Source organism: Akebia trifoliata, chromosome 1, assembly GCF_017979445.1.
Source record: "Akebia trifoliata isolate Shusen 1 chromosome 1, ASM1797944v1, whole genome shotgun sequence".
Taxonomy (NCBI): Eukaryota; Viridiplantae; Streptophyta; class Magnoliopsida; order Ranunculales; family Lardizabalaceae; genus Akebia; species Akebia trifoliata.
This window is the reverse complement of record NC_141375.1, coordinates 17,527,521-17,540,337: the sequence shown is the minus strand read 5'-3', so window position 1 is coordinate 17,540,337 and position 12,817 is coordinate 17,527,521. Positions and strand designations below refer to the sequence as shown.

The window sequence follows — 12,817 nt, the reverse complement described above, 5'->3', positions numbered from 1 at the left end:
TCCTCACAAAAAATCAGCCTATTCCGAATCTTTTTAACCATATAAGACAAAAACGTTGTAGCTTTATGTGTTTACGGAACCCAACCTATAAATTATATATCATATATGAACATATTCACAAATATATAAGATTAAATACAATGGGTGATAAATTAAGAAAAGTCAATACAGATGAGGGGCCGAATTAGTAAGGAGTCAATGAGGGTAATTTTCCCCACGAAACTTTGAGATACTCTTATATTTTCAATTAATTACATACCCCCTTTGCCCTCACTCTCTCAACATATGCCCCCACCTTCTCACCTCCCTCCAATCACCCCCCTCTTTCAATTTTTTTTTAAGATGACATTGCGTCTTTGATTGGACCTAATTTCCTTTTCTTTGCTTTCTAACCAAATACCTCTTAATTTCTTCTCAAAATCATTCATCTTCGAGTTGCTCAATTGTAACATTAACCATAGTTTGCTCCCACTACAAGAAAATCATGGTTCCACTCATGATAGAGATGATTTGGTTGTACATCAAAAAGGCCAGCTAGTATGTAATTAGAATATTCTAAAAGTGTCACAAGAAGATTAAAAAATAGAATAATAATATTTTTTATAAGACTGGTTATTACACATCCCTTTTGGGATGCGACTAGTCCGGTAGTCCCTATCCCACGGAAGTTTTTCAACATACAATATGATAAATCAAGAGGTCGTCTAATTTCAAATACATGACTAGAGGCCAAAGGGAGAAAACCCTTGTCGCTAATTTTACCACTAAGCCAAAACCCTTGGGTAGAAAAGAATATGAATTAAATTGAGGTAAGGGAAACGGACATGACATTTACACTAGGAAAAGGTATGGCTTAAAAAAGGTAGGGTGATTTGGACTTATCCCTCCACGTTTTGGTGAAAATTTGAGATACCCCTGTATTTTGAAATTGATGACGTTCCCCCATTGACCTCAGTCTAATCTAATAAACTAATGCGTAATGACTCAAGTGCTTTTATTTTCAAACTTATGTCAATATTTTGTTTTCTTCCCAAAACCAGTCTTCTTTAACCTCGGAAGTAATACTCTTTTACTTCCATCATCAACCTTAAGGTTCTATCTATTTCAAACCATAAGAACAAGAAAGGCTTTTCAAAGAAATAGATGACTATGGAAGATTGGGTAGAAAAATCAAGAGATCCCTACAAGATGTTAAGATAGGGCTGTAAACGATGGATTGAAGATGGGGTTTAATACATTAAAAATGATTTACCATTGAGGGTTTTTATTTTATTTTCCTAAGTTAGTAGTCTGAAAAGGTGAAGGTGGCTTAAACGGGATTTTAACCTAGGTAATGGGATCAACTCTACCTAAGCCTTACCAACTTTGATTTTTTTAAAGGTAAATGCATCTTGTATTAAAATGTGGTCGAGATGACCATCAAAGAGAACAAACAAGACATAAGACATAATAAAAGAAAGGGTACAAAACAAAATACCCACTCCCATCTGCCCATGAAATCCTCAAAGAAAGCACCTCTAAACTCTTCAAAGGCTTTACATCAAGAAAATAAAAGAAACCTTTAATCGACACTATGATATCATCAGTCGTGGCTTCATTTCTTTCAAAGACTTGACATTTCATTTCTTTCCGAATATCCCAATAAATGGCAAAAGGAGTGAGAGACCATAGGAGACACTTAGTCAATGAGAACATTGAACCCAATCCCATCCATGAATCAAAAAGACCTTTGATCTTCAGACGAAAGCAGCCTAACACGCCAAAGAAATTCCAGAAGTACATATTTCATGAGGCAGTGAACAATGCAGCAACAAGTGCCTAGCAGATTCTCCATCTCACCTATTCATGGTGCAAGAGTTTGAAGTGCTAAGTCCCCTACGAATATGCCCATCCCAAGTAAGGATGTTGTCCAAGGAAGCAAGTCAGATAAATAAATAAAAATTCCTAGACGGAACTTTTGGCCTCCAGATAACCACAAAAGGAGGCACATTCTCATCATCCACCTGATAGGACTAGTAGAAAGATCTCACCAAGAACAACCTATCCTTAGTCTCTCTCCAAACCCATGCATCGCTCCAGCCCGTGTATAAGGAAAGACGTGCCAACATGCTAATTACTCCTTCCATCTCTCAGTCATTGAAAGCCCTGCTAAAGTCATAGTCCCAACTGGTCACCCCATCAAAAAAATTCAAATATAAGCTAAGAATCAAACATTTGTTTAAGATAAATGTACAACCCTTACCAACTTAGCTAATTTAGCACTTTCAATTTTATCATAGAGGTTGAAGAGCTTGAAGATTACAGGTTTTGGGAGAAAATTCAAGGGCTATTAATGGTTGAAGATGAGGACATTTCAGGCCATTTTACATTAGTCTATAAAAGTAGACAAACGTCAAGGGAAATGTGTCACTAGCTCGAAAACATAGTGGGTATCCCAAATTTCATCCAAAACGTGGATGGGTATGTCTCAATCTTTAGAAACTTTTTTATCCTCTGCAACTACATCCTCCCACCTCTCAATGCCATACTCTCAAACTAATGAAATCGTTAAAACTCTCAATTGTTTTGAAATTTACGTATTGTTTCCATCCTCTTCTTTGGCCAGAATAAACCCCAGAAAGATATTTTTATTCCAAAAAAAAAAACCTACCTCACAACGTCATTTGAATCTTCAAAGAGTCATCTAATACAGAAATTTCTTCTTGTGATGAGAGAGACCTTGGAGAATTCAGAGATAAAATAGAAGAGAAGACGACAACCAGAGAAAATAAACCGAGATTCAAAGTGTAATGAGAGGTTTTTAGTCGTTTTTCTTAGATTCAAAATCATCTTTTAGACTTCAGCGGTGAAAAGTTTTAGTTGTTTCCCAAGATTTAAAATCATTTCTAGACAGTCAAGTGGAAATCGCTGAAAAAAGTCGGTCACAATGTGAGATTTTTCTAAAACTCGGAAAAATAGATCAATTAGAAAGCCCTCACCAAGAGATCTCATTCCAATTGTATGATTGTCCAACTATTTCTATGTAACCAAGATCAAGTATTTGTATATAACTCTAAAAATTAATATTTAAAGTTTAACATGGGTAAGAAGAAAAAATCTCTATCCAAAATATGAAATTTCACAGAAAAAAATGTTATTAAGAACAAACTCGACAGAATAAGCACGAAATCTTTACTTGAACTACTAACCCTTCTAGCTATCATTGCTTTGCTTCTTTGCTACTTACAGAGCTGTTCAACCGCAGTCACAATCTGTGTTGGCTGAACCACAGTCCACTCCTCCAATATCCCGACGTACGGTGTTGGCACATCCTGTGATGACAAGCACATAATTGGGGCGTCCAAGTAATCATGGAAATTCTCATTGATGGCCGCCGTAAGACTTGCACCAATCCCACCTGTCCGCATGCACTCCTCCAAAATTAGCACGCGGTGCATCTTCTTTACCGAATTCCCAATCGTGTAAAGGTCAAACGGTTTCAACGACCTAATATCAATGACCTCGGGATCATATCCTTTGTTCACTAGCATCTTTGCAGCTTGCATCACATGGTACCTCATACGGGAGTATGTGAGGATCGTAATATGATCCCCAGGCCTCACCATCTCTGCCTCCTCCAATGACAGCACATACTCCTCATCCGGGATCCTCTCTTTGAGGTTATAGAGCAATACATGCTCGAACAGTATAACCGGATTCTCACTCCGAATGGCAGCCTTCATGAGGCCCTTGGCATTGTAAGGAGTTGAGCACGCAACCATCTGGATTCCCGGGATTGATTGGAAATACGATTCAAGCCGTTGTGAGTGCTCCGCCCCGAGTTGACGTCCAACACCACCAGGCCCACGGATGACGATCGGGATGGTGAACTGGCCACCTGACGTGTAATGGAGCATACCACAATTGTTCGAAATCTGGTTGTAGGCAAGGAGCAGAAAACCCATATTCCTACCTTCGACGATTGGTCTGAGGCCAGTCATAGCAGCTCCAACAGCCATGCCCGTGAAGGAGTTCTCAGCTATGGGAGTATCAAGCACCCTGAGATCTCCATACTTTGGAGCCAAACCCTTAGTCACCTTGTATGAACCTCCATAGTGACCCACATCTTCCCCAATGATGCATACTCGGGGGTCTCTATCCATCTCTTCTTCTAGACCTTCTCGAAGGGCTTTGAAAAGCAAGAGCTCGTGCCTTAGTAGGATATGTAAAAGTAAAAAAAGTCAGTATAGCAAAGCTTCAGAAATAACCATAAATGCAAAGAGGAAGAACAGGTAGTACTGAGTAAGTAGCTGATCTAATGTGTGCATGAGAATTTCAACATTCATGCTTAGAAGATTGCATCAAATGTACAAAAGCATTTTCACATTTGTGGACTTGTGGTTACTGGATGTTTTCCAGAAGTTTAGAGGTGTGAGGCTAGATGCTTGGCTGGCTGGTGCTTCGAGGTGTAAACCATGTAATTTTTAAATAAATAATATATAATTAATATTAGAAATAGAAAATTTTGGGTAGCCACCACTTATTTCTGAATTTCAATTTTCAAATCCATACAATTGGATTCCAAGTTTTATTTCCTTGCATTAGTAATAATAGAAAATATTATTATTTTGTATTTTAATAAGAAATGTATTATATATGAATAATTAAAAGTTTCTACAGTAAATAACTATTTAATATTTATTACAAAAATATAACTTAGTACTTTTTTTTTAATGACTTTGTGCAATACTACATGCTACAAAATTTTGAATCAAATCAATTCAACAAAACATTTATTTTTTGCTAGGCAAGCAAGGGTAGTTGGTTGTCAAAGTGAAGGAGGGTAGGACTCAACAAGATTTGAACCTAGGTCATGGGATCAACACTCCAGATGGGTTTACCAACTTAGCTAAATTGGAACCTTCAATTCAACAAAAATATATTACTACTTCACTTTTAAATTTATTTCTAAAAAAAGGAAAAACAAAAGAAGAAGAAGAAGACAAGAGGAAGGAAATAGAAAATACAGTGGGGAAGGAGCATTCCGTCCAAGAAATCATCTCGTTTATTATGGGTTTCTTGTATTGGTGGTGTAATTCATTCGAGAAGTTCAAAAGCATATTTTTGAGGATTTTGTTTTTAGGTGGGAGTCGATGGGTTTGGAGAATTAATTTGTTGTGTTAGCTTTTTTCTTTTGGGGTTTATCGCATCCCCTACATTTTCTTTCTTTTGCTTCTTCAGTGGTCTTCTCAATCCCAAATTTCGTCTATCTATCAAAAACAAAGTAGAAAATGTGTTAACATATATAGTTTAAAAAGCTATTGGGGAAAAAAGATAAGCCTTGGCCAAAAAGCGAATGCCTCAGTCTCGCCTCACACTGAGGTGTACACCTTTTAGGGGCCCTTGGTTTGAGGAGCACACCTCAACTGTTTTTATATTACTTTCTTAAGCCTCGGGACATTTTTAATGAGCATCACCTTGAGGTGCATCTCAAGGTGTAAACCTCACACGCCCTTAAAAATATTTGTGAGAGAATCTCAAAACAAAATGATGAAACAGGAGGAACATTTGAGCACAATAATACAGTCAAAAGACCATATGATTTAGATCAAGTCCTCATGAATTATGTCTCCGGTTCCAAGCCTTGTACAGGAGGATGGTAGTGTCAGGTTGGTGCCGAATCCACCACCCCCTAACATGAATTGATTAGCCAAACATGCATAATATACTTTTAGAAAACTTTGGAAAGAACTAAATGCAAATGCCATGACAGAAATTTTAGCACTAGATGGAGTTAAATAATATGATTAATGATGATGATGACGACAGTAACAAACATGATGTTGGTGGAGTGGAGCTCCCAAACAGTTAGGCTTCGAGCTTTTCTTTCCATGGGTAGGTCATTTGGCTTTTGCTTATATTTACAAGATAAAATCACCCTTATTCCGGTTGTCTTCAATGGTGCATGTATACAAAGGCCCTTTTTTTACTTAAGATATTAAATTTATATTGGACAAAATGGTAAATGGACTTTGCTAAATTTTTTTCTTCTCTTGATGCATAGCCTACTTAGGCCAGTTTGACTTCCAAAATTTTCTTCTAGGATTTTTCCCTTTAGTACAAATACAGATACTCACTAATAAACTGGATAATAAATAAATGGGAAGATTAGGAAAGACAACCTGAGAAATGAACACATTCGGAGAAATCTAGAAATCGCCCTAGTAGAGGACAAAATAAAAGAAAGTATACTGAAAAAGTTTGGTCATGTAAAAGAAGACCAATGATAGCACCAATGAGTACTTTGGTGCAGGTTGAGGGTTTTAAAAGGGTAAGAAGAACCCAAAAGAAGTCAATTAAGAGCATCTCCTCAACAAAACAAAAAAAATTCCCTTAAGAAAATGATCTGCTTCAAATTTGAAGGAGCAAGTCCCATCTAAACTGTGTTGTACTCCGGTTGGATCCCCCCTCATTTTTAAATCATCATTCACCCTTTTAAACACAATTTATTCATTTACAAAAAACAATGAAGAAATATAAAATAAAATTCATACGTTTCCCTCCTCACTTTCCCTCCCAAACTCAATCATTCACCCACTTTCCTTCTAAAACTAAGTCATTCACATATCTCCCTTCTAAATTTTCCTTCAAAATGCATTCTCACCATCCATTCCCCTCTCATTTTTCACCCTACTTCACCATCTTACTCTCACCCAAATTTGATGGAACTCTCCCACAGTCATCTTAAACAATGAGTTTCAAAGCAAATCTATCTAAGACACCACCTTCAAATTTCGACAACGAGGATATTTCTCTCACAGTCATCTTGCTTTAATTATGCAACAAAAATGGTAGAGTGGGAGGAGGAACAAGCATTGTTAGTTCGATTATATGCCTCCAAAAACACCTTCATAGTTTACTCACTTGTAGAAGATGTGATACAGGATTGTGAATGTTACTCTAGGATGATAAATTTGAGATTAGACTGAATTAATATAAGCAATGAAAATATAAGTCATTACCTCATACATTCATGGGTATGTAAGATAATCCAAGCGATAATCAAAACAGTCTTAAGGTTCCTCACAATCCTATAGTAATAGCTATTCAAGTACTAACAATAGGTACCGATAGAAAACAAATCTTCCTCTAAACTTAGGGTTTCAGTTAGATGCTCAAAATAGATTTTAGGCTCAATTTTAATACAAAAATAACCAAATAAGTAGTACTGATTTGTTGGGCAGCAAGTTAACAAGGTTTGAAGAAGTTGTAGGCTAAAAAACCAGAAGGTGATTAGGTTTTTGGGTGGTTTGGAACAATGTGGTTCGTGTAGGAAAGGGCTGGTTGGGTTTTTATAGGTATTAGATTTAGGTTTCAACAAACGAAGGAATTTTGATGGGGTTTTAGATTATAGAATGAATTGGTTAGGGTTTATGGATGGTTTTAGAGGTTTAAAATAAAATTGTAATGGAGAAAGTGAGAAGAAAAATGTTAAGAAAACAATAAACAAGTATTTATAATCTTTTCTAAACCTTAAATCTTATCTCAACCATCCAACTAATATTTGATGTCTTGACCTTATGCATTGGCTCAAAAAAACTATTCACCAACTTAGGTGAAACAATATTCAAGACATCATAGATCCTTGATTATTATTCTCGAAGTAGTGGCATCTTATGACCTTTGGATATGATACATACTTTAGCATGTCGGGCTCCAACAACAATGTTAATGTCTTATGGTCATCCAAACTGTTCGTGAACCTTACTTATGGTGTAGTTCTTCCTGCATATTATACCATCCGAGGCATAGAATACTATATTAACTATTATTTGACCGAGGTATTTACCCTAAGTGGATAACTGTAGTATAAATCATCCCCCAATCCCAAGGTCCCAAGAAACAATATTTGCAATGATGCAAGAAGCATATTGAAAAATGTGGAACAAATATTTGTAGTTCTCCAATCACGATTGGGCATGTATTATGATGCATAGAGACATAATATCATGTAACACATGTTTATCCCAAAAACATGATGAACCCTTGACAATGGTAAATCATAATTGAAGAACTCCAAATGTCATTTCTACTTCTTTCTGACATGCTTTTTGCATCATTGCAAAATATTGTTTCTTAGGACCTTGGGGTCAGAAATGATTTTTATTAGAGTTGTCTACTTTGGATTTATACCATCGACCAAATAATTACTAATATTGTACACTATGTCTTGAATGGTATAACGAATAAGAAAAGCTATATATTGAGCAAAGTTCATGAATAGATTGGATGGCTACAAGACATTAATGTCATTGAAACTTGGTAGGCCAAAGTATATGTGACATATCCAGATGTCATAAGATGCCGCAACCTCAATAATAGTAGTTGGGGATCCATGACGTCTTGGGTATTGTTGCGTCCAAGTCATTAGATAATTTTTCCATGCCTAAAACATACAATCAAAACTCCACAACATTCTTGGAAAGCCACATTCTTCACCTTTTAATAGTAGCCTTGCAACATCATTAGATTTGGGTAACCTCAGGGGTTTTTTTAATGTGACAAGATGCCACTACTTCTTTGGAAATGGGACTAATTATTTTCTCAAATATTCTTCCCATAATACCTTTACTGCAATTGCTTGGCAAAACTTCTCCAAACATAGAATTGTAGACTCACCAATGTTTACTTATTCTTTGGTGGAATTTTTCAGTGCTCCATATGTCAATATTTGAAATACAATCATTACTTTTTTGGCATAGCAAACAATCCAAGTCTACCAAAACCATCATTCCTCTACATAAAGAAGTTATCATTACCCTTGACTAAATTGACAATGCAAAGGAATAAACTGACGCATTAGAAATCATCTGCGAAATAAATGTTCTCCATACGTGGGGTCTCAAAATGGAACACTATATATTGAAGAACTAAACCTTTATATTTTACTTTTTTTTTATCGGTACCTTTATATTTTAATTAGTCATAATCTTTGAGAAATTGAGCTATATACAAATTAACAACACTTGTTCCTCTTCCCACTATGAAATTTCTGCTACATAATTAAGGAAAGGTAGTTGAGAAACATGTTCGTCATCAAAATCTAAAGATTGTGGATGATTGTGAGAAAGTTCTCCCCTCAATTTAGAGGAATTGTTTTAGGGTTTAGGTAGAGATGCTCTTATAAATTCTCCCCCTCTATATTTGATGTCAAGAATAGAGATATAAAGGGATCTCTTAAAATTTGAAAATCGGATGGAGTTGGATTTTTCAAAAGTCCCTCTAAATTTTTAAGATATAAAGACCTGTTGAGATGCTCTAAAATATGCCTTGACAAAATATAGCTCTAGTAGTAGAATGGAGATCTTTTGATGCTAACTCCAAATATATGGGATACAATTTAGTAGCATGGCTTTAAAAAATAATTTGTACCATTCAAGAAAGATATAAGACACCAAAACCGGGATTCTTGCGATCATTCGTGAAGAAATTGAGAGGCGAAATAGAGATTTAAAACCATGCTTAATAGTAGATAACGATGTGTCCTTTTACAACAAAATAACATATAACATATTTTTAGCTTGAGTTAGCATTAAAAATATTTTAGTTATTGTACCTTCATATCATCACTTAACATCAATGAATGAGGATGTGGTCATTCTTTTTCAGTCTCTCACTCTTTACAGCTTAATGAGACATTGAGCGCAACTAAGATTTCAAATGCTTGGAACAAATCATTGTTTTAAATCTCGTCTCAGGATAACGTTTTGATGAATAGAAAAACCGATAATCTCTCTAGACCATAACATTCCAAATTATTCAATGTTTGGGGGGTCAATGGTTCGCATCGATCTTGGCCAATATCAATACCAATGCCTATCATACATTCCAATACCATGGCATTACTTTTTCCTTCTAAAAAGATTTACAACATAAATAATGGCAACACTAATACATAATATCACATTAAGAGCAATTAGCAAACAACAAAATTATTTTTAAAAAAATTTAAAAAAAAAAAAAAGGAAAATTCAAAATCAAGCACATAGAGCCTTACCCGGATTTAGTTGTGGCCGAGGAACCATCAGCCTTTGCCTAAAAACCAATTCCAAAGAAAACAAAAAATTAACATTAAAAAGAAAACAAAAGTTTGAGAAATAGATATGGAGAGAATGAAAAGTTGAGATGTTTAACTGCAATTGCATTGGAAACCAATTTTCCTGCAATGCGACCTCTTAGATTAGAACCACCAGATCTAACAATTATAAAATTTCTCTTACTCTCTGAAACTACAAAATAAAGAAAAAATAAATCAAAATAGAGAAATAGGGATAAAAAGAAAAAGATTTGTGGAGAGATTTAAAAATGAAAAAAAAAAAAAACAAACAAACCTAGAGTTGGGAGAGATTTGGGGGAGAGGAGCTGAAATTTCTTGGGATCGAAAAAAGTGGACGATAGAGCGGTTGTAGCTCCAATTCCCTGCAAAACTGTCATTTCTCCCAAGAAAAATATATAAATTTGTATTTGGAGAATAAGATAATTGTGAAAAAGGAGAGGACAACGTGGATGGTGTGGGGCGAGTTGGTGTGTGCTATGTATGAATAACGGAGAATCATCGGATCACCTTTTAATCCATTGCAAATTCTCACATGCCATTTGGGTCCATTTTTTTAAGTTATTCGGGGTCGTGACATGCTTACCGAATTCGGTCAAGGATATATTCATTGGTTGGTCGACAATTGGGTACTCGTTTGGCGGCACAAAGAGGATACTGTGGAGCATCACACCGTTTGCAATTTGTTGGGGGGTGTGGTTTGAAAGGAATAGACAAATTTTTGAGGGGAAACACAAAGATTACACAGATTCGATTATGTCTATTTTGGGTTTTATATTTTGTTGGTCCAAAGTATATAAGGAACTTAGGGGCTTGTTTTTCGAGGATTTTTTGTTTAATTGGGATGGGATTTGTGGGCATTTACGTGAATAGTTCTGATTTGTAAGGCCTTCCAGATTGGTCAACTCGACCGATTTGGTTTTTTTTTTGAATGCAATGCTACTTATCAAAAAAAAAAAAAAAGGAGAGGACAACGAGATAAAGAAATGAGTTTATGTGAGATGAGATGAGAGGTAGGAGGGCGGAGAGAGAGAGATTGAGGTTTGAGCCTGTGGAGAGTGGCGTGCGTGGCTTGTTTTTTTTTGTCTATACTCGTCATCTACACAAATATCACTCCATCAATTGAAATTTTTCTCTCTCCTTCTCTCTCACTTTGTTTCCACTTTCTCTCCATACTCCTTTTATCTGTTTTTTTTTTTCTTTTAACCCTTTTCTCTCATAAAATTGCTATTGGCACTCCAACTTTTATTTGTTACACCTCAATTTCTTAAATTATTCATCATACCCTAATTGAAGATTAAAACACACTATTCAAACACTACATAAGTTTGGTTCAAGTCATTATTTCAACATTATAAAAAAATGTTATACCAAAGTAAAATCACCTCGACCCCGCCGTCTGCTAAATAGCGAATAGGGATCCGATTACACCAATCAGAAATTTTTAAAAAAGAGAGAGTCGCCACCTAGTTTAAGTCTAAGAACCATAGATAATTCCAAAATAGATCGGGTTGGTCTACGAATAACGGGTAAAGAGTCAGATTACGATTTTCAGAAGGTGTTAGGCACCTAACCCGCCTGATCAAGATGATCAGTCTCTACTACTATCCAAAAATATCTTACGGTCAACATTCAAAAACTAAAGGTCAAACTAAGGTCCAATCATCATCAAATTGCATCGGATTTACTAAAAAAATCTTACGACTAAAATAATTACATGGATTCTCAAATTTCGCATGGATCCCACGATTGATAAGAATTACGTGGCATCAAAATTTAGTGAATCGATTCAGTCACATTTTGAAGGAGTATGAAATCAATTTTTAATGGCATGTACACATAATTCGTGAATTGGCTCATCGACGACATTTTTACAAAAAAATTCGATTTTTGAATCGATACGTGCATTAAATTAGTGAGTTGACCTACACATTTTTAATCAAAGAAATTCAATTTTTGAATTGCTAGTGAGTTAATCCACTCATTTTTAGTCAAAAAATTGATTTTTTAAATCGCCACGTGTATTAAAATCAATGAGTTAACCCACACATTTTTAATAAAAAATTTTGATTCTTCAAATTGCCACGTGTACTAAAATCAATGAGTCGACTCACATGCCTAATTTCATAGAAAATTTTAATTTTTAACCTCTAATGTATACAAAATCAGTGAATTGACTCACGTGCCCCTTTCATATAAAATTTCTATTTTAAATTTCCAATGTACACAAAATCAGTGAGTTGACTCACGTGCCCCTTTCATAGAAAATTTCTATTTTAAATTTTTAATATATACAAAATCAGTGAGTTGACTCACGTGCTCATTCATAAAAAACTTTGAATTTTAACTTCCAATGTACACAAAATCAGTGAGTTGACTCACGTGCCTATTTCATAGAAAATTTCGATTTTAAACTTTCAATGTACACAAAATCAGTGAGTTGACTCACATGCCCATTTAATAGAAAATTTTGATTTGAAACTTCCAATGTACACAAAATTAGTGAGTTGACTCACGTGCTCATTTCATAGAAAACTTCGATTTTTAACCTCCAATGTATAAAAAATTAGTGAATTGACTCACGTGCCCACTTCATATAAAATTTCGATTTTAAACTTCTAATGTACACAAAATCAGTGAGTTGACTCACATGTTCATTTCATAGAAAATTTCGATTTGAAATTTTCAATGTACACAAAATCAGTGAGTTAACTCATGTGCCCA

General features: G+C 35.2%; 1 protein-coding gene across 2 annotated transcripts; it reads right to left on the bottom strand.

Moving 5' to 3' along the window:
• Positions 1-3,039: 3,039 nt before the first annotated feature.
• On the bottom strand, positions 3,040-10,716 carry LOC147410798 (Transketolase family protein). 2 transcript variants are annotated; one of them, XM_086440250.1, is made up of 5 exons: positions 10,371-10,716; positions 10,174-10,268; positions 10,037-10,074; positions 3,953-4,191; positions 3,040-3,877 (listed from the first exon to the last, which is right to left on the bottom strand). In XM_086440250.1, exons 1-5 carry the CDS (start codon positions 10,471-10,473, stop codon positions 3,219-3,221), a joined length of 1,134 nt encoding a protein of 377 aa, XP_086296376.1. In that variant the 5' UTR covers positions 10,474-10,716; the 3' UTR covers positions 3,040-3,218. The 2 variants fall into 2 exon arrangements, with proteins under 2 accessions (XP_086296376.1, XP_086296365.1); XM_086440239.1 differs by having other exon boundaries at positions 3,040-4,191; positions 10,371-10,715.
• Between the last annotated feature and the right edge of the window lie 2,101 nt (positions 10,717-12,817).